Consider the following 27,687-nt stretch of genomic DNA (forward strand, 5'->3'; position numbering starts at 1 on the left):
ATATTATATATATATTTCTTATGCATTATATTTTCAACAAGAACTATCTACATATTTTATGTACAAGTGTATAAATCAACGATCATTTTCATCAACGATCCATTTTCAAATTGCATGAAAAACCGCGCGAAAAAACTGAGAGAGATCGCTCTCCGATATAAGTATGATATAATTTTTCGGCACCGCTTTTAAAAAGCGTAATAATTCGAAAAAAACGAATTTTTTTCGATAGTCAACGGATTACGTTGCATATAAATCATTCGTACAGTAACGTAAATATAACATTCAGCCATAGCTAGTCAATCGGTGCGCGCAATCGATAGGTAACATATTGGGATCGTCTTACTTTTACCGTAAACGGAAAATACGTGCGCAGAAAAATAAATAACTATAAATTATATAATTAAATGTGCTTAAATTATATAATTAAATGTACTTAAATTATATAATTAAATGTGCTTAAATTATATAATTAAATGTGCCCTTCTTCTCTGTGCCGTTGATAAGAATATCGTAAATAGGCATACATTATATCTCGCGATTTTACGATGTGGGGTAACTCAGTCATCCCAACAGTTGATCGCGACAGATGTACGAAATGACACTCTAACAAGCTCTAATAAAAAAATTCGAATAAATAAATAAATTCACATAATATTAAATAAATGAACATTAAACCGTATATATAAGTTCTTATACAACAAATATGAGATACATAACATTTTTTCCGTATGATTATGTATATATTTGTTGTACATTAACTATTTTATTAATTATTATTGTAGTTATCGTGGATAAAAATGAGGTGACTAAGAAACCCGCGAGCACATTTGCATTCGCATGCCGTCTTTCTCACTCCCTCTATTTTTTTTAAAATTTATATTTATAATTTTATTAATTTTAATTAATTTATTATGAGTATGAAATAATGTTTTGCCCGACATGATAAGAGTTTAGACTATAAATTTCATTTTATAGAATATGATAAGAAAAAGAAAAAAGGGTGACAGAGGCATTGCATGCAATATGCGTCAATGTCTTAAAAGGTAAGAGGATCCCGATTGTTTACGCTTTCCTTACAACTAGATATAAATATTATAACATTAAGTAACGACCACTTTCATCCCCTTTCCTCGATAAACGAACGGAGTTCCTTTTCAACGAATTAAAAAGAATCTTACAAATAATACACAAGTGTAAAATCTAATATCTAATCTCGGAAATCAATCGATGAAAAAAAAAACGGAGCGCCAACCCGGAAGACGAGCGAAGCACGTGCGAAGCCTCGCTCGACAACAATCGAATCTATCATTCGTTCATTCAATTAACATTCATTGTTCGATAAACGTTCGCCGATGAAAACGCGAATAAATCTCAGGTCATCTCGGCCCTCGACGTACGATCTCGGAATCCGAGGGATACAGGACTTTGCGGCGCCAGAATAAATTCAAATTGCAAGCCAAGTTCTTCTTCGACGACGATCTCGAATTCCCGAATAATCTAAATAAAAATCAATTAATCAACAAGAGCAAGCTCCGGGTAATTTTATCAAAAATTTGCTCCATGATTTTTCTCTTACGTATACTTTGATATACTTTTTCCTCACCTTTGCCAGAATAAGCTGCAGCGCGAGCTCTACGAAACGCTTTCCTGGACATATCCTTCTACCGGCGCCGAAAGGAGCCACCAATAAAGGCGAGTGAGGCACCATAGGTTTCAACCATCTTTCTGGTAAGCATTTGGACGCATCTTTAAAATTGTCGTCGCTCAATCCTGCTATCCACGTATGCAACAATACTATTGTCTGAAATCGCCAAAAATGTTGTATCGACTTTCTCGAATTTATACAGATAATACTGAAACTTACTCCGGCATCGAGGCGATACCCTCCCAATTCTATAGGCTCGTCCAGTATGCGCGCTATGCAAGGTGTCGTGGGTACAATTCTGGAATGTATATAAGTCACACTTGCATCATATTTTCAGAAACGTGTTCATTTTATCGCAACGTAAATGTGTATAAGAGAAGAAATTTTTAAACAATTTTATTAAATTATTATCAATTAATGTGAGAACACCTGAAAGATTCTGTGATGCAGGCGCGTAAATATTTTGCCTTTCGGAGATCATCCACCGTGAGATCGCAACCGGGAGGCGCCAGGGACTGCGCCTCCTTGTAAAGAGTTTCCTGCACTTCAGGATTACGGCCAATCAAGTTGAAAAGGAATACCAGCGTGTTGCCTAGCTGCAAACGTCCAACGACTGTGTCTTTAACCCTGTAGTAGTAATCGCGATTGACAATCCGAATGATATAAAGTAAAAAAAAAAAGAGGCGATTTAAAGATAATGAAAAAAAAACGAAAATTTAAAATTCTTTTATGGAAAAGAGGTTGCAATTTTTTCAGAAATAAATTATCTTATAAATAAGTTATCTTTAAGTTATTTATAAAATTTGAAAATTGAATTTTGTCTATAGTCACGAATGATATCAAGTAGCCAAAATCTAACAAACCGTGCTAACCAACTATAATTAATACAAAGTAGCTTTCTCACTGTGTGTATTCCCGCCGCTATGAAATCCACTATGGCGGCCTTCTTATCTCTCATATCGAGATCTTTATGCCGCAAAATAGACAGGAATACCGCCTCGACAGATTCGTCTTTGGCGTCATTTTGCTTCTCCAACACAGTCGCTTCCACGAGCTCCGAAATAATACTTCAAAAAAAAAAAGAACAATAAAGAATAGCGGATTACTAATTTTAAACGTGTTTCAAATTCTCTAATGTAATATGCATATTGTAAATAAAAAATAATTTTTCTCTTTCGTCTCTCTCTCTTCTTCTCTGTTGCAATTTACAGACAAAATGCAAAATATTTCAATTTATTCTAATTAAATCTTGTTAAATCTCTTTGTTGACTTTAATAAAATTATATAACTAAAGCAATTTAAGGTACTAAATTAAAAATGTAAAATAAAAAAAGAATTATTTAAAAATAATAGCTATAAATTATTTAAAATTTATTATTTAAAAATTAATTATTTAAAAATAATGGCTATAAATTATTCAAAATTTTCTCTCGGCAACAATTCAACTGTCATAAATCGGTCATTTAATATAACAGTTGGAAAGCGAATACACGTGATGTACTTGTATATAATGTCCTCGCTCTCTATTAGTTGCTTATATGCGGATGTCGGTAACAACTTCCAAAGCGGCAGACCGTAAAAGGCGTCGCGCGAGGCCGTGAAGTGAATCCTGACCGCTTCCGCTAATCTCGTTGTGAGTGTACTGCTGGAATCTGGTTTTAGGAAACCTAGGTGACGCCCAAGAATCAGCGTGCATGTGCCTACGAATAAACGGAACGAGTTGTAACGCGTTATCAGCAACGGGTTTAATAATTTTCACGATCATGAGCGAATCAAGATACGCTTTAGCCTATCTCTCTTTTTCTCTTTCCACGAGAAGAAAAGTTTGAAAAAACACATTCCTTATAAGTCTAAAGCTGAGCGTTATTATTCTAATATTTAAGAACGTGTCGTTTTGAAATTAATAAAATTGTTCAACAGAGATATATCTGTCAAATCAGAGTTGCTGATGATTCCCATATGCAAGGGAAAAATGTCAAGCAGATGTCAATGACTTACTCTCAAGTCCCATTCTGTAAGCGAGTTCCTCAAAGCCTTTCACGGTAAAATCCGCTCTTCGTTTGCGGATTAGGTCGATGAATCCATCGGTGACTATGTTGAGCGCCGGGAAGAAACCGAATACGGTACCGGCCCCGGTAAGTTCCGGCGTTAAAGCGGCCCGAAGCTTTTGCCAGGTTGCTCCTTGCCTATTAAGAAAATATCGCTCATCATTCGCGATTGTTCTCGCGTCTTTAAAAATCCTAAGCGGTTCAATCTGTCTCATAGATGTCTTTCGCAAATTAATAAATTGTTTATACACATTTTATATATGATCTATTTATATAAATTTCTTCTTCTCTTTTTCTCGCTATATTTTATTACTGTACTATCTATCTCCAAAAATGAAGAATTTTCAAATAAATAATATTCTAATAAAAATCTATAAAATCTATCAAAATAAATAATAAAATAAAAATAAAATAAATAAAAATATAAATAATCTAAATAAGTGAATAAAATGAATAATCCGCAATTTTTAAAATTGTCAACCTTTTTTATAACCAGAAGACGGACTAGAGAACTGCGCTGGTTCGTTCCAGGCGATCATCTGGTATAACGTATACAAGTTCGGAATATATACGAACCGAAAAGTTACACGACGCGACCTTAAACTTGACCTCGATACCGCGGCGGGCGTAATCGCCGAGCGCGCCGAGAGCGGCAGGCTACTCACTCATTGACCAGACCAAGGTTGGTGTAACGATCGCGCCGGGAGCGCCGGTAGTGGGATATGACCTCCTGCGGAGGACGAAGCGGGTATCGCGAGCCCCGTCTGAGGATAGCCTCGATGTCGCGACGGGCAAACACGGACACCACGAGGTAGTTCCACAGAGCCTCCTCCTTGCACAACGACCCATATCGCCGATTCAGATCTACTCTTAAATTACGGGAGAACGAGCCATATTAAAATACCATATATCGACGAGAAGGAGAGAGCATGTCGAGTAGTTTACTCTGGATTTCGAGCAAGGAGAGATCCATATCTCTTTTTATCATTTCGATATTTCGCCTTCAATCGGGCTTAGAAAAAAAACTGTGCCAAATGATTATAATTTTCAGTTTCACATATCTTTTTTTTTATAAGAGTCGACATATCGAGATACATAAAGTCGATGAAAGAAATATTGATTCGAGAATCACGATCATGTATATCAGCGCAATTTAATAACAAATGATTGATCCGTCAATTAAATTCGATGTACCTTGCGTAGAAATAATTTTCTCACGAATCTATCGTAACGTTACATAAGCAACTTTCGACGTGATGTAAATGTGCTCGTTGACCCGTAGATTCTTCTTGTCACGATTTATTTCCCATTTTTTTTTTCACTCGTGATTACAGCGAATTCACCGCGATAAGATTGGAGTATCATTGACCCTGACCCTCTGAAAAAGACACGTTTTACCCGCCATCCCGTTCCTATAATCGCGCGGCCTTTTTTTTTAGAAGGTCCGCATATAATGCGGATTAATCTAAATTGTTAATCGGATATTATCCGGAGAATCGTGTGGGACACATTAGCATATAATGAACTGTATTCACGCGTCCCCCGCTTTTCTGCTTCCTTCTCTCTTTCTCTCTCTCTCCCTCTCGTTCTTCGCGCGCAACCTTGAGATGTCATCAGCACAAAAATCGTGGATGCACAAAGGAAATGTCTAACTCGCCGTCTAACGTTGCCTTCGTAAAAAAAAAGGGCAAAGGCGAAACTCTTTACCTTGATACGCCTCGTGGATCTTGTTCAAGCTGTAGTGACCGAAGCGGGAATATATCCACCTGGTGCCGAGAATCGGCAGAGCGAATGGACCTGGTACATCGCGCGCCGTCTTGAACTTCCTGCCGTTGTCGCCTGTGTCTGCGAAAAAAATACATTGATTTTCAAATCAAAAAGATCGAGACAATTTCGGAACAATGGGACCTTTGCTCGCTGCTTTCTTGAAGAGAACAAAAATTTATATACAAAAATAATCTTGCTCTTCTTTATCCATCTCTTAAAATGCTCAAGGAAGTTCCGGATGTACCTCGTGGCATTGCTCTATCGTTGCATTTAATGTTATCAATTGCATTTAATGTTATCAATTGGGAAGCGTGATTTCTCAACTTGAATCTAACGTTCGTAAATAACATTCGATAACGATAAAAGTGATGGGGAAAGAAGCGATATATGGTGCCATTGACCGATATCGTGGGTGTCGATACATCGAAGCTCTGCTAAAGAGATCGAAGGATTCTCAACTCACCGACGTTGGCGACGTTGTAATTTCTGGTCCAGAACCACCAGGGTGGCCTGTAACCGGTGGCCAGCACCAGGATCGCGAGCAGTGCCGCCGCGATGGTCTCGAACCACGCTCCGGACAGCAGCATCCTCCAGTCGAATCCCTGCACCGAGGAAGGATTAAAAAAATCGAGGTCTCTCTCTCTCTTCTATCTCGAGAAACGTTCGCGTTCGCGCGACGACAATTTCGCGCAGCGCAAACGCGCCAAGAGTATAATAGGTTCCCTCTTATCGTAATCGTGCGCTGCTTCGCGGATACGAGGCTCGTCTCCTCCGGCGCGAGATAGTACTACGACTGACGCCGTATCTCGGGAGTGCGTAAACTCCGCTGTGCTCTCTCCCTAAGGCGCGTTTTGAGTCATTATTTGAATGCCGAGTCATTATTTGGCGCCCGAACGGATGTCCTTGTGTTGCCCCGACCGATCGAGAACGCACTAAGGGAACTTCTCTCGGGAGCTCTTTTATTAACTGGCGTATTAAGGGGTTACGCCTAGTCAGCGGACCGAAAAAAGTATGATGTTTGGGAATTTTTTTTTACAAATAAATTTTTATTCAAAAATACAAATATTAAGGATGTTATTATATATTTTTTTTAAATAAAATATTAAAAAATGTAAAAGTTATAACTATTCCCCCGGATGTTGTATTTTAAAAAGCGGTGAGCAGTGCTATTTGAAGCTGATTCGTCCGATATCAAAAATTCGATAAAGTGTAGTTAATATATGAAATTGTCTAGTAAATGAACGAAGGATTAATTGAAAAATTGTTTTGGGACAAAATGGCAGCCATTTGACACCAAGATATTCTTTTTCGACTTCAAAATTGCTCATTTTTTATTAAGTAAAAAAAGTATTCATTAGAAAACAAAATCCTTCGTTCATCTCTTCATCATACTAGGTTTTTACATATAGAAGAAGTCTGTAAAATTTTAAGCAAATCGATGTAATGGTTTTCGATGTTCGGTTTCGAAATATCTTGCTCACCGACTTTGAAAAAGTGATTTCGAGAAAAACGCCTTTAAAATTTGTGTTAAATTTACATTTAAATAAAATGCAAATTTTTTAATTTACACAGAATCTATTTCGAGCTCATATAATTTTAGTTTATTTAAATCTTCGTATATTGGCTTGATAACCCTCAAAACATCAGAGCTGAAGCTTTATAGTCGTGTTTAAACGAAGTTATACATCTGGAGATTCATGAAATATATACTTATAACTCCGTCAATTTACATCCGATTAATTTTTTAGAAACTTTTAGAAAATATTTTCAATAAGATATACTTTTTTAAAGAATTGTAAAATTGTTTTCCTTTTTTTCATTTTTACGACTAGGCATAACCCCTTAAAATCGTGGGCAACGAATTATTCTTTATAAAAAATGATGGATAGTCTTTTAGTTTTAATTGACTCTCAAAATACTAAGCTTTTAAATGTCATTCTCAGACACTTTCTATACTTTCGTCATCCGATCGAAAGCAGCTGTTTCTTACAATCGTAGACGCATTACGTGCAAGGCAAGAGCTAGATCTCGCGCTTAACTCAGGTGTAATTGGCGAGGACGCATTTTTCGCGATCGCCGCACCGGTTTCGCGAGATTGGCTCCGATAAGGCACCATTTGTGCGCCGTGATTTAGCATTAAAACGCATGCGACGCCGACGCGAAAGGAGCAATAAACGTCGCGCGTTTTCTCATGCGCCGAGGAAGAAAGGAAGAGAACGAAAGAGGGAGAACGCGATGTATACGGTTCTACTTATGGATCTCCTCGTGACTGACTGAGTGCCCCAGTGTTATTTGCGGACCTTTATTTGCAATTCGCCGATAACGCTCCCGGTGTTGCCCCGATGATCCCGCGGCTCTCTTTTTCTCGGCACCTCTTTCCCTCCCTTGCGCACTTGCTTTGACGTATCTTTCTTACACGAATCGGGAAGAAAATAGCGTAAATGATATCAATGATGATATGAATGATGTATGAATTGCGGATATTAATCGAACGAGGGGCGAAGGATCCATGCACATATTCGATATTGATTCAGCGCTTATAGCATCAACGCGCAAAGTCAATGCGTACATTAGCGCGAAAACAATATCAGCGTCATATTCCGCTGACTTGGAAGCAGGAGAGAAATCGTCTTGCGAGTTCCTCGAAGCGAACTCGAAGAGTTGGACCTTTCGAGAAGAGGTAGTATTTTATCTTTAGGCAAAAGATTCGACAAAAAAGAAACCTGTATTCCTTAATTTTTCACGTTAAACATTTTTCGCGTTTATATCAATCTACTTTTTCTCGCGCATCTCTCGTTGGATTTTTTATATTCCTCTCACTCGAGTAAATTCAAAAAGCGATAGCAATAATTGCTACTTTCGGAAATAATAAAAAATTCGGATAAGATACGTTCATTGCGAGATTTTTTTCGATCGAGAGCAAAAATTGGCGATTTTCGTCGGGAGATAAAATGCTCGAAAGAGGCAAACAAGCGGGCGTTTCGCATTCTGCGAATGTTTCTTATAGCGGTTTCCGTGGGTGCGTTCTGAGCCTGCTTGACCGGCTACATTGTTCGCTCTCGTTAATGACTTTAATTAAGCGCACCGCTAGGTAAGTACCGTCTCTCATCGTATCCCGTGCTCACCTGCCGGGAATCTTCAGGGACGGTATCTACCGAGGAACGTAGCGTGCTCGCGATCGTCACATTGCGGCAAAACCGCATTCTTCTTCAATAACGCGACTCCAATCTCCTTTTCTTTCTCTTTCTCTTCTTGGTTGAAAACAAATTTTTACTCACATTCGCCTATTTTTATCTTTGTACAAAGATAAACGTGTCTCGCAAAAAATTGACTCGAGGAAAAACGAGCATTCTTTAAACGTTCATTTAAGAAATGACATCCCTTTCTTCTCTTAACTCGCCTTATTTTTATCAAGTTTCACATTCAGCCTTGGAACTTGTTCTACGAATAAACTATTCTTAGCTCGACCGATTAGCATCAATAATTTTCCGATCGGAGCTTTGATTGAATCTCTAATAAAGGTCTAATAAAGAACCGCGGAGCTCTAAACATGTCGCTTTACATATCTCGCGGAACCAGTCCCACGCTAAAAGAAAGAAGATAAAGTACTCCGTACGGCTATCGAAAGCTCTTTTCTCTCTCTTTTCCTTTCTATATCTCTCCTACGTAATTTCTACTTTTTTCACATTGCGGCAAAACACATTTTGTTTCAGAAGAAAAAAAAGAAAAATCTTAAATACATTTATTGGAATAAAATTTCGATCATCTTTGCAGAAATATATCAAATTATTCTAAATGAATAAATTTCAGAGAAAAATTATACACTCGTGTAATTAAAAACCTTTTCGTTAAAAAATTATCTAAAAAAATTCTAATTATATAATAACATAAAATCAATATAAATATAAAAATACAAAAATAGAAATATAAAATCTAAAAATAAAAAAATATAAAATCAAAAATAAAAATAAAAATAAAATATAAAATATAAAATCAAAAATAAAAATATATATAAAATATAAATAATAAAATGTAAATAAAATATAAATATAAAATCAATATATAGTTTATATTTAGAAACTAAAAATCGAGATTGGACGCATGTAATTCTCGAGCTTCTACATCGGGCAAATTTCGCACCCAAGCTACGCGGTATCGCGGCGTAGATGATAACAAACTCGGGTAATTGTGCGCAAAGACTTTGGAATGTCACGGAGTGTCGCCGCCGACCAGTAAATAAAGGATTATTAAAGTTACGGGGAGCAATTGAGAAAGCGCGAGAGTGAAAGAAGACGCGGGGAACGAGAAAAATAATCGGGCCCGATTACCCCGTGACAAGCAGCGACAACCGCTGGATTGTCATCTCTCCTCTTTGTTCTTCATCTTCCTTTCTTCTCCTCTCTGCGCGAATTTGCCTTTCAAACGCGAGATCGTATATTATGCACTATCATATATATGCGCTCGTAATTTATAATCACATGCAAAAATCGGCTCTCTGAGAAAAATGGCAAAGTGTGTCAGAGTTACGATATAGAAAAGTATAATTGTAACGCGCGATATAATTTGCTAGCCGAGATTTGTGGAATGCGAGCGGGTCAGATCGCGCATAATGACACGACTTGTCGAACAATCTTAAATCTAGAGGGGAGTTTTATCAATTAGCTTGCCGTACAAATCGCGTACTGCATGCGTGTTTCGCGCGCAACTTATATACTATGCGATCTCGTTGCATTTTATCGTCTAGCTCTCCTTCTAACACGATTTCCGTTACGCCTGTCAATTAAACGAACGAGAGATGAATAATGCAACGCATTTCTTGTTAGAGATACAGTTATGACTATTATCTACTTTTGCGAGCGCCACCCAATCAGAAAATTTATTGTCAGACGTTACTCGGCACTTTTTATTCGCGCGCAGACGGAATTACTCGTCTCGAGAGATCGGACCAACAAATTAATTACGTTCTCGCCTAATCGTTTAATAACAATAATAATAATAAAGAAGGCTTATTTAAGTCCAGGAAAACACGCAGGTATTGCGTGATATATAAATCCATAATTTAAAAAAAAACATATTGCTAACGCGTTATTATTGCGTAACGCGCGCATTTTTTATTACACCTGTATCTTTTATATAACAATCTAATTTAAGAGACGAGAGAGAGATGATTATATTTACGAAAATGTCGTCTGACTTTGAAAAAAAATGATAACGTCCTCAATGGAAAGTTTCGTTATCTACATTATTTTTAAATATTTGTGTAGCTATCGCATTCGCGCTTTATTGCTAATATCGCGACGCAACCTCGGGGAAATGTTTACCGAAAGTGAAAACGACAAAAAAGAGACCTTCGCATTCGCGGAAGGAACGTCAGAAGAAATATAGATTCCAGACATTCGCGACTCTCGCGTATTATCTCATTAATTGACCTATTTGTCGGATTATTTGCTTTCGTTTGATAACCCATCACGATAAGTGAAGGCTTTCCGTACATTCCGTATTCGCACCGCGATCCAGGAATAGCACAACAGCAGTTATCGCGAAATTATTCGCCGAAAGGTCATCGACGATACGCTTCGTAAAATTTCTCCTCGTCGAGATGTGTCATATAATGTTTTAATTATAATAGTTTATAAATGTTTTAGTTATAATAATTTTTTCGGTTCTCTGTTTTACTAATATTATATTTCAACAGCGCTTGTCGAAACTCCACAACATTCTCCATTTTTGGCAAAAACGCTCGTATCATAGCTGCGACAAAATTACTGCAAAATAATTCCCACGCTTTCGCGAACTATTCTCGGCATCCAAAGCATCCGAAAAAAAAAAAAAAATATATATATATATATATATTTATATAATACAAGTATATTATGTCGAGAGAGAAGAGTGATTACGCAAATTGCATCTCGCTGTTTCCGCATAACGTTCTTCATACGATGTATGGTCTTCGCGAAATTGCGGTTCCCGTTTCTCGCGATTACGATGTTTACTTCCCCTCTCCCCCCTCCCTTTCTCCTCGACAGCCGCGCAAATTACCACCGCGTGTCAACGGCACTTGAGATTTCGCAAATAAAATGATTAACCGCCGCCTCTCGAGCCCGATGTGCAATTAAACGAAGGGTTCCCGGCGAAAAAAAAAAAGGAGAGCACTCTGATGTACGGTACCCCGAGAAGTAAGGTCAATCGGCGGGGAGAGGAGCGACGCGGCACGCACTTGTGTTGTGGAGAAACATGTAAATAGAGTTGACAGGGAATTGAAGAATTTTCTATTATTGCTCTTCCCTCGGCATTTTTTTTTTCTCATATACTGGAAGTTCACACGGATGAATGTAACTCGGAGATGAAAGAGGCCAGAGCGATCTTCCGCGACAGATACGCGACTAGAATAGATTGGGTGAGAATGTGCAACGTGTTTTGTTGGCTATCACGTTGAGATATGCTCACCCTGAGAGAGAGAGAATACATATTGTTTCAATAACAGAAAAACATTGGCAGGAGCGATTATTGTTCCATCGAGGAACATATTATTTACTGTTTATCGTTACAATGCTTATGCTTGAGATACTTTTGAAATATATTATGTCTGTTTAAAAACGCGCGCGACAGAACAAATGTGGAATTAGTTTCGTCTGTGTACATTTTTTACGCGTTTTTTATTATCTCTCTTCATCTTTTGGTTATCTTTTGACATATTCTGACCTTATCTTTTGACATATTCTGTATTTGAAGAAAAGTAAGAGAAAACAATTTCGAAATTAGTATATTTTAACGTAGATTTTTGAAACCGATTAATGTCAATCTTTTATCACAAACTTGATGAAGACGATTAATTTTGCGCCGATTTTAATCGAACGAATTTTCGCGATACCCTGAACGAAATCGATTTAATCTCGAGTCCACAATTCTCGATGTTGCGAATGTCAAGAAAAATATACCTTACTCTCACGTCAGTTGTCAAATCAACTGTCAACGTCGTTGCGTTTCCATTGTTACACAGATAATAAACACAGAACGCGCGAGCATATTCTCAATCGAGAGAAAAAGATACGAACGAGATCGAAATTATAATAATTCCTCCAACTTCCCTTCCATATTTTTTCCTTCCAATCTTGGGAGACAGGATCCAGACCACCAGGTACGAGAAAAACTCGTCGGGAAAAGATCGCACTGCGAATAACGTAACAACGGGATTTCGCACACAATTCGCGCACACAATATCCGCGAGGGGGTATTTTTTTTTTTAAATTACCATGACTGTATTACTTGGACGTTCCTACTTCGGCGCCTCTCGCACCGTTCATGTATCGATCAGCAAATCGCGCGCATATCCCGCTCTGGCGTCTCTCGCCAAACGACGACTTATCCGCGCCGAATTCTTCTCACTCTCTGGCTCTGGGTACACACTTGACTCTTGCTCGCTCGCGCGATCGGCGATCGGCGAGCGATCGGCGCGCGCGAGGGCGAGGGCGAGGACGAGGGGCCGCTCTCGCGCCGCGGGAACCCGGAAATCCGAACGCCTCTCTCGCGTGCCACACAGGTGGGCAGTGTGCGATGACGACGATCGGGTTCCCCGGGATTGTAAAAACAAACGATCGCGAGCGGACGCGTACGGGCCGTATTCATCTTATAGGGTGTCCCGTAAAAAACGGGACTGCCGGGGCAGGAATGTGTTCGATCGATCGATCGATCGATCCATCGATCTCTCTTCGCGTCTTCTCCTTTACTCTTTTTCTAAAATTCTCCACGGAAATTATCTAATTATCCTATTTATCAAAACAGATCTTTATGTCCTCTAATATTTATAACATATAACATTTATGTAACATTTTTTACATTTTTGTTTATTATTCTCTCTCTTTTTATCTTCGTTATAGATAAATTCTAGTTTGTACGCTAGAAAATAGTAAATAGCTACTACTCTATCATGTTTATTTAATAAATTGTTGATATAATTGGAGTGAATAAAATTTGATATAATTGCATTGAATAAAATTTGAATAAAATTCGTATAAATTGAAACGATATGAGTTTGAAAAGTTAATAAATAGATAAAAATTAATAAAATATTGATAAAAAATTGATAAAAATTAATCTGTTGATTTAAATCGTCAATCTTTATATTATCAATTTTTGATATTATATTTGCATGAACATTCCAGTACTTTAATCCTATAAAATATTACACTTTAATTAATTGCAATTTTCATTTGAATTTATATATCAAAATATTTATAATATTATATAAATTTCATATTTGTTTTCTCGCTCGCTGAATAATAAAATAATAATTTAATTGCAAAATACTTCACATAAAAAAATTAATAAATCTTCTAAACGTTCATACTTGGCAAAATATGAACGATAAATGCGATAAATAATTTTACATTTGCATTAGAGAAAAAAATTACTAATAAACTTATAAACATAAACACGTGTACAGTAGACATAACGAAAAGCTTCTGGAATTAAACGCCTTTTTAAATATTTGTCGAATAATAAATAATTAATTAATGATGAGAATTTCGAAAAAGAAGCGCTCCCCTCGTTTGCATCTGTCCCCGAAAATCTTGATAGAAAATCAAAATAATAAAATATATATCTCGCAAGTAACTTACAGGCTTAAAGCGGGTTATCATTGCCGCCGTCGTTGTCGTCGTCAAAGTCGACTCAGCCGCCGACTCTGTGATAAAACGTGTGATACCGGATTTCCGGCGGCTTTTCGATGGACGGGCGGGAAATTCAGGAGCCCCGAGAACGAGAAGTGGCGGACTGCGTCGACGAGGACGTTGAAATGTATAAACCGACTCGTCGGACAGTCACGGCGGTACTGATCCCAAAAAGTTCCTCGGGAACCCTTCCTCGATGTTTTCCAAAAACTCCGAAAGCGTGACAGGGGCGGAGGAGGAAGAGGTCTGGAACAACGATGGAGGAGGTGGCAGTAGAGAAACGGAGGTGGAGGAAGAGCGGACGAAGGAGAAGGAGATGAGAGACTGAAGAAGAAGGAAGAGAGAAGGCCTCGTCGAGGATCACGAACGGAGAGGGCTCCCGGTGGGACGCGGTTGGGAGGGAGAGAGGAACAAGCCCGCGACCCGGACGTGGGAGTGAGAAGAGCGTTGCGAGATGAAGGAGGAAGAGCAAGAAGAGCGGCTGAGAAGAGGGAAAGGGAGAAAGGACATGTGCGCGTCTAGGGAATGAAACTTAATCACGATTAATTAGCGCATTGTCTGGCAGGTCGATCGGATTTATGAATGGCATCTCTCAAAAGGGGCCAAGAAACTAGAAAGGAGATGGGGGTCTTGTTCCTCTCTTCCCTCTTCTTCTCCTCTCTTTCTCTTTTCAAACGAGTCACGAGACACTGGTTGAGGCCCCGCCGATCCGTCTCCGTCGTCGGAGACGAAAACTCTTTTATCTCCTCGTCCTCTCTGTTTACATGCCCCATCATGCCCTGCCCGTTGATCCCGCGACCGCATCGCGAGCATGGTTGGCCGTCGCCGATGGTGGGGCCCGTGGGATCAGTGGGAACCCACGGTGGGGGTTCCGGATGACGGACGGTCCGGAACGGATGGCAGATGGCGTTGAACGTCGAGGAAGATACTCTCGATCGGGGAGATGATTCTCAGCATCCGCCGCTACGGGATGTCGTAACCATATCCTTTACCTCTGCGTGTTCTCCGCCTTCTCTCCTTTTTCTCGGACAAAAATAGCCATCGGGTCACCACGAATGCGCCTTTAAACTTCCGTCATTTCTTCCGTCTTCCTTCGAAAGCACCCTTTTATTCAAATTTTCTTGCCTTTGTATCTTTATTCTTCCCGCTTTCTCCTATTGTACAGGAAGGATTTCGAGAGTTCAGCTTGCGATATATTTTTCTGCCCCGAAGTCAAAGGGCAAGGAAAAAGTTCATTTCCTCTTGGATCGAGAAGTTATCGCGCTAATGACCTTTAAATGTAATCAAATGTACGAGAATAGAATGATTAGATAAATCGTAGAATTCATGAATAATGAGATAATGTAATAGCAAACAAGTCTAGGTTCACAGAAACAGGTCTAGGTCCACCAAGACCCTAAACGACGAAAAGAATTCTCACGCTTCTCACGTATTCTAAAACTCTTGTCCACGTTTTTTTTTTATTTCGGCTGTAACATTCTTGGACATTTTACACATCAATGAGCTTTACACACGCGACGCATCTTCTCTAAGAAATAATCACAAATCTTTACACAATAGAGACCCAAAAAATAAACTGGCTTCTAGCAAAAAATTTATCGAAATATATATGTCTGTGATCCAGACCAGCTTTTTGATTTTCTCTTTAAATTTCATATTTTTATGTACACATCGAGTCTATTCCATTTCATTTAAATAATAAATAATAAATAATAATAAATAATTTAAATAATAAATAATTTAAATAATATTATAAATAATAAATAATTTTAATTTGATGCAGATATCGTCTTCTTTTTACGAAAGATATTTATAAATCTATAGATAATTCTTGAATGATTTTTTTATTATAAAACGAATATTAATTGTCCTGCGAGAAGAGTATGAGAAACAGTAGTTCGTCATGTTGAAAGTCTTGCAGAGTCTTTGCAGACTGTGTTGCTCCAGTGAGAAGTTACGGTTGCGCGAGACGGCATCTAATTTGCGCGTCCAAATCGATCTCGTCGTCTCGCGGTAAATTTGCGCGATCATGCGTAACGACCGTCAACCGGATCGGGTTGAGTCGTCTGCGCGAAGGGCGTAAACAACTCGACAAGAGAAGTTAAGCAAGCGAGAGATGGAGGAGAGAAATCAAGAAGAATTTAGGAGGATCGGCGAGAAATTTAAATAAACTCATCTTTTACGTCAGACAGAAAATAAAAATGCACCAGCGAAATGACGTGATCTCAAAGAAAATAAAAAAAAAAAAACCTGACAATGATTGATAAAAATTGAAAAAGTAGATGAATCCACAGTATATATAATTTTAAAAGAAAAAAAAGATTGTAACGGTAGATTTTCATGATATGTGTAAAAGATAGCCGTCTAGAGTCGCGCATTTTTCGAGGAGCCTCAAAATGAATTTTATAATCAGCAAATTAGTATTCATAATGTAATTAACTTCCAACAGGATAAAAATACCGGGATGGTGAGAAGCCTGTTTCACACATATGTATGCTAAAACCGGTCATTTTCGGCCGATTCCCTTTCGTTTCTGCGGAGGCCAGAATGTTTTCGTTGGGAAAAGTTAATCGTTTCTATTTTTCGTCAGAAGGTTATAGAACGGAGCGACTAAAAGACGGTCTAAAAGAAGGCCTTTCGGCTCGAGGGTTAAAATATCCATCGGTTCATAATAGTGTAAGACGGCCATAGTGGAACGGACGACTGCCTAGAACGGGCTAGACCGGGTCAGGGGGAAATGATGTAGCTCTATCGCGTAGGGGGCGTGAACACATGGAATGAGATGTCGATCGGAACTCGTTTCGATTCCAACATGAAATAAAACGAAAACGGTCGCGGGCGTCGAAACGGCATAGACCGGGAGGTACGATATGGTACGAGGAAGTGTATGTGAAACACACACGAAACGCCATAGAGTCGCTGGATATGAAGATCCAACGCACTTCAGCTCTCTCGATTGCTTCTCAGAGTTTCTAAAAAAGAGATATTTTCGAGAATAAATTCAAATAATATTTGTTATCAATTATTTCTTCCGAATTTTTGTGCGAAACACTCGGTTCACTAAACGAATTGATATTCGATCAATAATTATATATTTAATTTATTAGTGAATGCATTTTGAACGTTGAATTAATTTTGTAGCTGATGGCACACGGTTAGATTTATTTTGGACAGGCGTCTACATGAATCGAATGAGATGAAATTTTGTTTTTTAGACTTGTTCGGCATCCAAGGTGGACGTCCACGAGTTCTTAATATTAATGCTAAGCGAGCATGATTAGGTTAATCTCCGCGCGTGGAACGAGTCGATCGTGTTTCTTCGATTGCGTATGTCTGGCCGGAGCTAAGTTTCCATAACTAGATTCAAAAATGCGTCGCAGGACGTAAAATGTCTCGTGTTATTAATAAGTGATACAATCGATCTTTACGATCTAGCGCGACCTCCTTTTTAAATGGCAATTCGATCCAACCGACTGAGACAATTTTGCAATTGCGTATTTAATTAAACTTGTCCCGTTGGTATTATTTTTTAAATCATCTACTACATATTACTCTGTAAATCTTTCTTTAAAACTGACGATATGCGAAGTCAGTTTCGAAGCATACGTTGGAATTAAAACGCGCAAATTCTCCTTAACGTAGATGCTAATTTATGAGTCGTACCGTTAGTTTGCACAATTAAGGAAGCTATTGGAAGAAGGGCGCATCTCATGCATATAATGGCGGTATATAAAGTGATAATGGTGATAAAGACTAAGCTAAATATTACAATGTAAAATAAAAAAATAATAAAATTGATAACTTGCAAATAAATTAATATAAAGTAGTTTAATTTTGTAAGAGTATTTAAAGTAGTTCTCTGAAGGATTATCGTTTTTCTTAATCCGTCCCGTTATTGGCGGAAGAAAGAACACCCGGTAGGTCCAGCACACCCTGTATACGCGCAAACATCTGTTCCTACGGCGCGAAATAATCTCACGCATAAATAAACCACGACATCGAGTCGGCGTGCGTGTCTCACGTGAAGTGAGAACGTGACTTCGGAATTCACGATTTCGAAGTTCCCAAAACAGTCATGGTACAACAAAGTTTTCTCCTACGAGAAGTGAGGAAATATTCGCATTTGAATATCTTGCAAGACATTCGCTATTCTATCAAAGACATGAGTTTGTCGATGTTTTAAATTATCAAAAAATATCGTTTATACTTCGGAGAAAGATGTCCATGAATTTCTTCTAAAGATATATTGATTGAATATTTTCTTGTCGTATTTTATTAAAACGTGATGTTTGTGTCTAAAAAAGACCGCCCGAATAGAAATTTTATTTCTTTATTTGTTCGTTAATCTTTACGTTTATAAATTCCAGAAGATTTCGATTTAATTCATATAAGAAATTGAGTTTCTATATTTTGCATTAAAAAACAATTTCTCACACGAAGATTTAAAAGAAGAGTTTACGGTAAATTTTTAAATTAAATAGTTTCAAAAGAGAATGATCCAACTGCTTAAGATATAAAAAAATGTTAGATTGAAGTTTGAGATAAAAATAAAAGGAAAATATCGAATGTCGCCAAAAAACTGGTTCTCCAAATTAGCTCTCAACTGACGTCCAATTATTGATTCATTTTAAATTAAATTTATATAGTAAAAGTAAATCTATTTTTTTTTGTAATTTTTTTTTATAATAGAAAGAACATGAAATTGATTTATCAAATATAGAATTGATTATATTAAATATTAGACTAAAAAGGATTCGTCAATCTTAAAGATGATTGTTCTAATCAAATTAAATCTAAAAATTTAACCTTTACTCAATCTTTTAATTTATTAACAAATGAAGTTTGATTTCTCTCGTCGCCGATTTGCTTAGAATTTTAATCGTCACGTTTCTATTTTCGAATTATCGGGAGAAAGAGAGAAGAAATACAATCATTCTATTTAATTCTTACATAAAAAAATAAATAGAATTCTAAATATATCCAGAAGATATATTTTTATACACTTTCTACCTTAAAAAAGATTCAGCAAGAATCAAGATTTCAAAAGTGATAAATGTGATTTCGTAAAACTACGCACAATTTAATGAAGATATTGCCTCTTCGACATGAATAAAGAATGAGAATGTAAAACGGTGAAGAATAAATGAATAAAAAATTAAGTCTAAAATATAACGAAAAATGAAGAATAAATGAATAAAAAATGAAGTATAAAATGAAGTACAAAATGAAAAAAAAAATCCAAAATAAAAGATAAGATCTAATCATAAATCTCATATTTAAAAAGATGTATTTTTTTATCCATTTCATTAATTATACTTGAATAAATTATTGATAATTCGTACAATATCGATGTTTTGAATGAACGTCATCATCAGGTCAACAATACTTCAAGCATCTTTTAACAGTTCTTTAATTAAAATTATCACATAACATCTCGATAAATCACTTATGATTTTTGTAAAAAAATAAATGAAACTTCAACTTATTAATAGTCCAACTTCCATTCATCGATAACTCTATAATTCCTGCATACGAAGACGATGGGAATAGGTATCGTGCGTGTATACGCATGTGTGTGCGATCGCGTCGAAGGGGTCTGGTCGACCAACCAGGAAGAGATTACGGACAACTGATCACTCTGGCCGGAATTCTGTCATACGTGATTACGTGGCATGATGGATCGTTAAAAAGAAACAGACGGAAATCCTTTTTCTTTCTATCTCTCCTCATAAATCATTTCATATAGCATTATTAAATTTAAAATTCGTTCAAGTTTCCTTGAAAAAAATCTTCAAAATTGTATTCTTTGTGTGTGTTCGATTACATAATAACACAAAGATGCAATGTGCGACAAAATTTATGATTACAATACATAACGCAAAATCTTTGGAAACGTTGATTTTTTTACTTAAAATCATTTAAAAATTATTTAGAATCGTTATACATGCTACCGAGGACGAAGGGCAGGATCTCCGCGAAAATATCAATGTTTGGATCCAAACATCGACCGAGACCTTCGATCACCAGCATGCTGAGAATCACGCTGCTGAAGGATCCGTCCTGCTTGACTCGATGACGAACCATCGCGGAGAATAATTCCGACACAACGGTACTTACGTTCACCTGCGAAGATATTCGAAACAGTCATATATATGTGTATAATAATTATTTGACACGCACGATTTTCGAAAATTAAGCGAATCAAACGTCCATCGTCATCCGGCAGATGATTTTCTTTTTGCTATAAGAATGCTATCTTTAGAATCATAATGATCGTAATTATCCATTATCGTTATGATGATACCGGTATCAAAAACTGGTTAGTCTACCCTCACGCGTGTTAATACGCGATACGCCTCGTAATTGCGTAGCACGACTATGTATCGTTGTTTTCTTTTCGTCCACGTGGTACGTTTCTTGGAGGTCGATCGGTTCTGATTGAATCCGCACGAGATCGCATATATCGATACTCCCGCTATATAATCACGATCTCATTATTATTCGTCGCATCGTGAAACTGAAACGGCACCGGTACTTTCTACAGTGTCTGTGCGCACAATTATTTTTACTTATGCAAAAAAGAAAGAAACGAAAGATCGAGTCCTAAAAGCAATGAAGATTGACGTGAAGGAGGGTCCGCAAAAATTAATAATCATTTCGGATAATTAATAATCGAGCCATAAATAAAAATTGTGAAGCAAGATGTTGTTTCAGTGATTTTTAAATATTTTTCAATCCGAATTGAAATTTTTCTTCCATTTTTTTTTAGTTTTTAATCTAACATTTACTGTGGTACTTTAAGCAGTCAAATCGCTCTGTATTTAATCTATAGCTTTGCCGAAAGATCTAATAATAAATGGAAAACTTTTGTTTCTCAAAATCCTTTAAAATTCATCGTTTTCGAACGAAGAATAAAATTTCGATTCGGGAAAGGAAAGATTACTAACGTTAAATGGATTTCGAAGGTGAAATTTCACGATATTCTTCATCGAAAGTCTGAAGCCATCCGGGTCGGGAGTCATATGCGAACTATGTTCCAAGATATACTGCGCAGCCATTTCGCCCTACGTATTTTATACATAAAACTTTAATCGTTTGATTAAGAAGAATATGCGCGATGAAAAACAATAATACGATATGTAATATTTCGTATAAGATAAATTATAAAAAGGTAAAAAATCGAGACAGTGTCATGTTTTTGTCGAAAGATAAATTAAGACATAAATTAAGACATTACAAAATTTTGTTGTAAAGTGAGAGAAAAAAGAGAAGGAAGAATAAAAAAAAGACGAAGAAAAATGATAAATTTCGGTTTACACATCCCATTAATATCGACTAACGAGAGAGGCCGAGAAGGCAAGAAGTGCGTGTCAATGAAAAGTGAATGTGTTATCTCTCGGACTTACGTTTCCCATTAGCACCGAGTAAAAAACATCCCGGAGATTTCGTCGGCAGCGATCATTCAACGATACCACTAGACCGCAATCCAATATGATCAGGCGTGGGCCGTCTACGTAATCGGGGTCAATGATCCGTCGAAACGTGTTGAACAGGCCCACCTTCGGTACAACCGCTTTTTCGACTAGAATGTTGCCTGGATGCAGGTCGCAATGGATGAAGTTGTCATTAAATATCTACGATCAGATACGGCATTTTCTCTCTCGTACATTGAATTCTTGGAAAAAAATTTAACAGACTAACAATTTTCTCGAAAAAATACTTCCCATACAATTTACATCCTTATCTAAAAATCGACGTTTGATTATTAGATTCAATTCGATAAAACTTTAAATATTTCTGAGAAGGAAGATCAACTTGTACTAATGATAAAAGCGTTTACTTTGGAGTTAGGTATATTAACCATTTTAAGGATCGTCGCGATTCCTATTCTGGCGAGTTTCTTCTGCAAAGCAACGTCATCATGTTGGAGATAATCGGATATCGGTGAGCCCTCGTGGAAACTCTCCACGAGTATCCTACGACGAGTCAAGTGCATGTAAGGATATGGAAATACGATATCGTTCCTCCTTGAGAAGTTGGCTGAAAATCTCGCAAGATTGGTAGCCTCCAGTCGCATGTCTACCTTCGCAAACAATTGATACGACTTAATTAAACATAAACGCGCTTAATCTTTTCGCTTATTTCTAAACTTTGACTATTCTTCTCGGAGGTATAAACCGGCAGAATCTCAACGAGCTAGCAGTTTCAATTCCTTCTCATATCATTTCGCGAATAAAACGATTATTCTCATCGAGCTCGTTGAAATTACACCGACTCTCAATCCTCCAAGAGAAATTCGAATGTATTCTCGACAGAGAGTTCGTTATAACGAGATATTCCGTAGATTATGCGAAGGATGTGCAAGAGTCGTGGGAAATATTCATGTTGCAAAGTTACTTGGTCTTCCATTATGCGCGCGAATTCGTCGATGCAATCCGTGAGACTGAGCCAATGCAGTTCCGGTACGAAGTACATGGCGCACTTGGACAGGCCGCGCATTATCGCGATGTCTCTTCTGAAGCAAATGGGAAATATATACGGGGTGTCTTGTACATAAATAAACAATAACGAGTTGCCGCGATGTTTCGCAAAGCTTCATAATTCGGCTAATTCTATACATCGATTTGTGTTCTCGATAAAAAAAAATATCCAGATACGCCAGCAATCTTTGGACGTTTAGTAATTAGAAATAAAAACTAATAAAAGCGTGTGAAACTAAATTTTTCAATTAAAATTTCAAGTAGCATTTATTTTCAAAAATTTTGACTCGAGACTTTGTTATATAATTATTTATGTAATCTTAATATTTTTATCAAGAACAAATCAACGTTAAATTTTGTTATAAACGTGCTAAATGCACGTTTAATACAACTGCAACAAAAGTATAAATTTCAGTCCATCGTGCGGACTCTTATCGCCGGCGTGATTGCACGTTTTGTCGAGGAAGACTATTGAAAGTTATCTACACGATATCTCAAAGAGGGTACTTGAGTTGGCCTTTAATTCCGGGATGCAACACTTTTACCGCTACGGCTTGTAATTTCCTGGCACGTGGACTCGTAGACATGGGTTCATCGTTTTCATTGAATGCTTTGTCTGAAATTATCGATATGTCAGACTGTCATGTATAGTTGACGAATTGGCCATCGAAATTTGCATACCAAATAAAAACGTTAATATTGGCGAGAAAAGCAATATCTTATTTCTACAATAACATAATTTTTTTAACGCAACAAATAGAATAATAACTTCCCGTAATTTTTAGTCGTCAAATTTTAGAAGAGAAAACTGTTAAAATTAAAAATTTTGATAAAGAACTATTCAATCTATTCATTATTTTTATAGAATTTAGCAAATACTTTAAAGTTTTAACTATTACAAGATTTTACGAGATTTCATGTATGTTTCTTATGTCAAAATAAATTATGAAAACTATCTTAATTAATATTTTAATTCTACATATGGAACTATGCAAATATATCCTTAAGTAAATGTTTCATCGCATAGCGGATGATAGTGAAGGCGATCTTGCGTAAGCAAAGTGGCTCGCGTAATTTCTCTCACGCACATGAGAAAAGAAAACGCTCTCTTTCTCGCTTACTTTCCGTGAAACGCGACATCCGAGGCTTCCGTGCTACTGCATTCAAATCGATCCACGCTTTGTACACCTGTAAATCGACTTTGCCAACACAACCAAAATTCTAATGTAAAAACAGTACATTCGAGTATCTCGAATATTATCGTACAAGTACACATCCGATTCATCGATAGCCGCTAATTTATTCTATTGGATCTCATCCGCATACCTGAGCGCAGCATCCCGAGCCAATCAATCCCTCGTCATCGAACTTCGCAAACAAGTCCCGCCAGGAAGAACCGTATGTTGCTTCGAGCAGGCGTTCCGTGTACGGCCAAGAGTGCGGCATCGCGTTTCGTTGCAATCTCGAGAGCGTGTCGCAGATCTCTGGAGAGAAGATGTCTCTTCGCGTTGATATCCACTGGCCGAACTTGATGAAAATCGGTCCCAGAAACTCTACACCTAAAAAAAAAAACTATAAATGATTTCTGCAAAGATGTGCACTCCAGTGATGTTTTAATTCCTCTTACTTCTGAGCAAAAATGTAGATTCTAAAAAAAAAAATATTGCAATGTTATTAGAAATCTTGACAGATGTATTAACGTCATATTCTCCCCAGCAAACACCAAATAACAGTTATATAATTGTTAGTTATAATTTCCCACTCAACAATATAACTGTAACATGTTATATAACAGTTACATAACATGTTACAGTTATATTACTGAGTGGGAAATTACAACTAACAATTATATAAATGTTACTTGGTGTTTGCTGGGTCATAATTTGGGATGTTACACATTGTTTTTTCGTTTCTCTCAATCTCTTTGCAATAACGCAGGTGCAAATAATACTTTGTAAACATGATCTCTCGCTCACCTGCTCGCAAAGCGCCAGGGAACAGCCTCGCGTGCGTCAGACGCGTTATCAGATACGCGGCGATCATGGTGGTGACGACCGAACTTACGATCACAATTCTCGCCAATATTAAAACCGTCTCCCGCGCGTCCTCCAGGAAGCCTCTGTGCATCCATTCCTCTTCCTCCTCGTCGTCGACAAGTCCGATCGCTTGCAGCTCGCGAATTCGAACGCGCGGATTGCGCGACAGCGCGGCGCTCGCGGAGACGAGGCTGCGATCGGTCCAGGAGTCGTCGAAACTACTGTTACAGGGACGCGTCAACGCCAGGTGGAAGCATCTCCGGCGGCTCCACTGCCACTTCCTGCGCGCGAAATCCGCGCGATAGCGCAAGGACGCGAGGAGTCTCGCGAAATTCGGGCGCGGTGACATCGGCGTGACTCGTAAACATCGTACACAAGGCCTCTCGGTTACTCGGAGCGCGACGACTTCGCTTCCTCGCGGATGTTCGCGACGGTTCCCTGGATCTAGTGTTCATGTCGCGAGGTGAACATGTCCCGAAATAAGGGACCTTAGTTGAATCGCGCGAAAGACATTTCGCCGGCAAGTCGTTCCGCGACGTGAAGTGCGCCGCGTTTCGTTTCTTCCCGCCTCTTGGTCGGGATTGCGCCTGCGCTTCAAGTGGCGACACTAATTTACTTGCGCCTTGCGCGGGAAATTCATATTTAACGATACTCGAAATCTGTAATATTTAAGATCGATCGATAGAAATTTAAATTGACCATCAAAATGAAAAAATGTTAAATCAATCAATCTTATCGGTTTGTATAAAAAATTTATTATTTTGTTCGGTAAGATGTATAAAAAAAAAGAGTAAACAAATTTTTAGCTTGAGAATTAATACGAATTAAATCATTATAATAAATATTTTTTTATTTAATATTTATTATTTAATATTTATTATATTATTTTGTCTTTTATTTTCTAATTTTGATATTCTATAATTTTATTTTTTTTTATTTAATATATTAATAAATAATAATTTATCATAAAAACAAATTTTTATGGCCATTTTTGAGATGTATTTCTCTAGAACATTGATTGCATGTAATATTTATTTTCCAAAGAGCAAGTCCATTCTTGGAAAGCACTGAATATAAAAAATATTATAAATTCATAAAGAATGTTATTCATTTTAGACTTAAAATCTTGCTACTTTTAATTATTTTGTTATCTTTATTATATACGATCAATAATTTTATTCTTTAAAGAAAATGTTACACAATCGATGAAATCATGAGATAGACAATAGAGTAGATATTTGATGACCAATGATTGACCAATCAGGACAAAGAAAATTTTGCTCCTTTTATTCTGATTGGTCAATCTTTTCTAGTTACTCTAGATGTCGGCCAATATGAGTGGCCACTTGCCACGTGATCAAACGGTTCGCTTTTCATTACATATGCTTCAAATCATTCAATCGCATGACCAAAGATTTCGAAGTATCTGTAAGGTCAAGCGGAATGCATTCTTATTTCGAGGAAAAAAATGAGTTCTAAAAATTTAATTGAAATCGGTCAAAGTAAGCAAAATAAAAATTCTATTTTCGCTCAATAATGGCAATGTCGCGAGGTGGTTCGAAACCCATTCGAGTTCTCGTACAGTGTGTTAAAAATAAACACACGCACAAGCGTGAGCGTGGAAACGCGAGATTTCTCCACGATTGACATTATTTTCGTGATTCAGCTAGTGGAGATATATTAAGAAACGCGGGATGAGGCGATGCTGAAGAAGGATACAAGTAAAATGCGCCTGTCGAAAACGACCGAGTGGATCGGATTCCGAGACTGGTAGGCGCAACGATCGAACGGTCTCGGCGAGTAAAGGGCAACCTGAAAGACCTGGAATAATGCCCACTGTAGCGAACTCGTCGCTCACCTACGAGATTCTCATGTACCTGAACTCCTTCTACTTCGGTATGTTCGCCGTCTGCGAGTTGGGCATGGGACTGTTCAAGGCCGCGAACTTGCCCTCGCCAAGCACGAGCAAGGCCCTGATGGAGTTTGCGCTGTTGCTCTTCCTCCTAGCAACGGAAGGCGGCAGGATCTACCTGGGCAGAAAGGGGAATCTGACCGAGCGTGGATTACCGATTCTTATCGGAATAATCCTGACAATTCCTAGTTCGTTAGCGACGCTCTACTTGCTCCTCTGGCAGTACTACGTGCTCAGACTGGAGGTGATTCTCTGTAGCATACAGTTAGTTCTGTTGGCGTCCGAATTAGTCATCGCTATTATGTGCCTTATAGCCTTTTATCGACCACCGCCCCCAGAAAAATGATGTAGCTTTTCGATAATCTATTCTAGTCGCACGATGATCCTATTTTGCACTTGTCACTTCGTTTAACAATTCATTCCGAGTGTTAACAATTTGTCATAAACGAAGCCGAGCTATCTGCCATTGCTTTTGTCAGATAGTAAGACTTTTCATTCTTAATAATAATTTTAATTATTGTTATTTCTACATTTAAGAAACAAATCTATCGCATATTTTCTTTAGATCTGGTATAATCTTGCATTCTGCGTAATATATTACGCATGGATACAATGAAATGTAGTGTGTATTGGTGTTTCGCAAATATCTCTTACTATTTTAAATATTAAAAATAAAGACTGGCTACTATAGGAAAGAGTTAAAAATCTACTTTTGTATCTTCCTCGAGATATATGCTTACATATAAAATGCAAAGATTTAAAGTTTTACAAACAATATACATTTTATACATTTGGATAGTGTGCCTTGTACATACACTAATCTACATTCCATAGACTGAGAATTAGAACAGTTTGGAATCTAAATTTTGTGCAATATGATAATCTTAAAAGAAATTCAAATTATACATTCAGTAGCCACTTTATTTAAAAATGATATGTGAGAATAAAACTAGAAAAGATTATATGTTTTATGTTGAAAAAATGTTAGGATTTCTATAATTAATACTAACAATATAAACACTGCCATTTATATATCTTATGTTTAAATGGATAGAAATGTATACATATGTATATAAATTCTATAAAAAAAAAAAGAAAAAGAATTTGTGTAACCTCAGTGCTATGTC

The 27,687-nt window shown here is 37.4% G+C and overlaps 3 protein-coding genes across 5 annotated transcripts; 1 reads left to right on the top strand and 2 right to left on the bottom strand.

Moving 5' to 3' along the window:
* Positions 1-12: 12 nt before the first annotated feature.
* Positions 13-14,769, bottom strand: LOC105250706 (ecdysone 20-monooxygenase). 3 transcript variants are annotated; one of them, XM_011256942.3, is made up of 11 exons: positions 14,082-14,769; positions 5,927-6,065; positions 5,404-5,541; positions 4,362-4,560; positions 3,647-3,834; positions 3,150-3,348; positions 2,553-2,715; positions 2,078-2,244; positions 1,868-1,946; positions 1,607-1,804; positions 13-1,500 (listed from the first exon to the last, which is right to left on the bottom strand). In XM_011256942.3, the coding sequence occupies exons 1-11, from the start codon at positions 14,100-14,102 to the stop codon at positions 1,375-1,377; spliced, it is 1,617 nt and encodes a 538-aa protein (XP_011255244.1). In that variant the 5' UTR covers positions 14,103-14,769; the 3' UTR covers positions 13-1,374. The 3 variants fall into 3 exon arrangements, with proteins under 3 accessions (XP_011255244.1, XP_025264587.1, XP_011255245.1); XM_025408802.1 differs by lacking the exon at positions 14,082-14,769 and adding an exon at positions 12,730-12,880; XM_011256943.3 differs by lacking the exon at positions 14,082-14,769 and adding an exon at positions 12,716-12,880.
* A 4,863-nt stretch (positions 14,770-19,632) lies between these two features.
* LOC105250733 (uncharacterized aarF domain-containing protein kinase 2) lies at positions 19,633-25,179 on the bottom strand. Its single transcript, XM_025408814.1, has 9 exons — positions 24,589-25,179; positions 23,939-24,171; positions 23,734-23,800; positions 23,120-23,228; positions 22,530-22,647; positions 21,994-22,215; positions 21,539-21,766; positions 21,080-21,196; positions 19,633-20,255 (listed from the first exon to the last, which is right to left on the bottom strand). Exons 1-9 carry the CDS (start codon positions 24,995-24,997, stop codon positions 20,058-20,060), a joined length of 1,701 nt encoding a protein of 566 aa, XP_025264599.1. The 5' UTR covers positions 24,998-25,179; the 3' UTR covers positions 19,633-20,057.
* An 878-nt stretch (positions 25,180-26,057) lies between these two features.
* LOC105250704 (transmembrane protein 216) lies at positions 26,058-27,563 on the top strand. Its single transcript, XM_011256940.2, has one exon. The coding sequence runs from the start codon at positions 26,478-26,480 to the stop codon at positions 26,904-26,906; it is 429 nt and encodes a 142-aa protein (XP_011255242.1). The 5' UTR covers positions 26,058-26,477; the 3' UTR covers positions 26,907-27,563.
* Positions 27,564-27,687: the final 124 nt, after the last annotated feature.

Source organism: Camponotus floridanus, unplaced genomic scaffold (assembly GCF_003227725.1).
Source record: "Camponotus floridanus strain SB8 unplaced genomic scaffold, Cflo_v7.5 scaffold23, whole genome shotgun sequence".
In the NCBI taxonomy this organism is placed as follows: Eukaryota; Metazoa; Arthropoda; class Insecta; order Hymenoptera; family Formicidae; genus Camponotus; species Camponotus floridanus.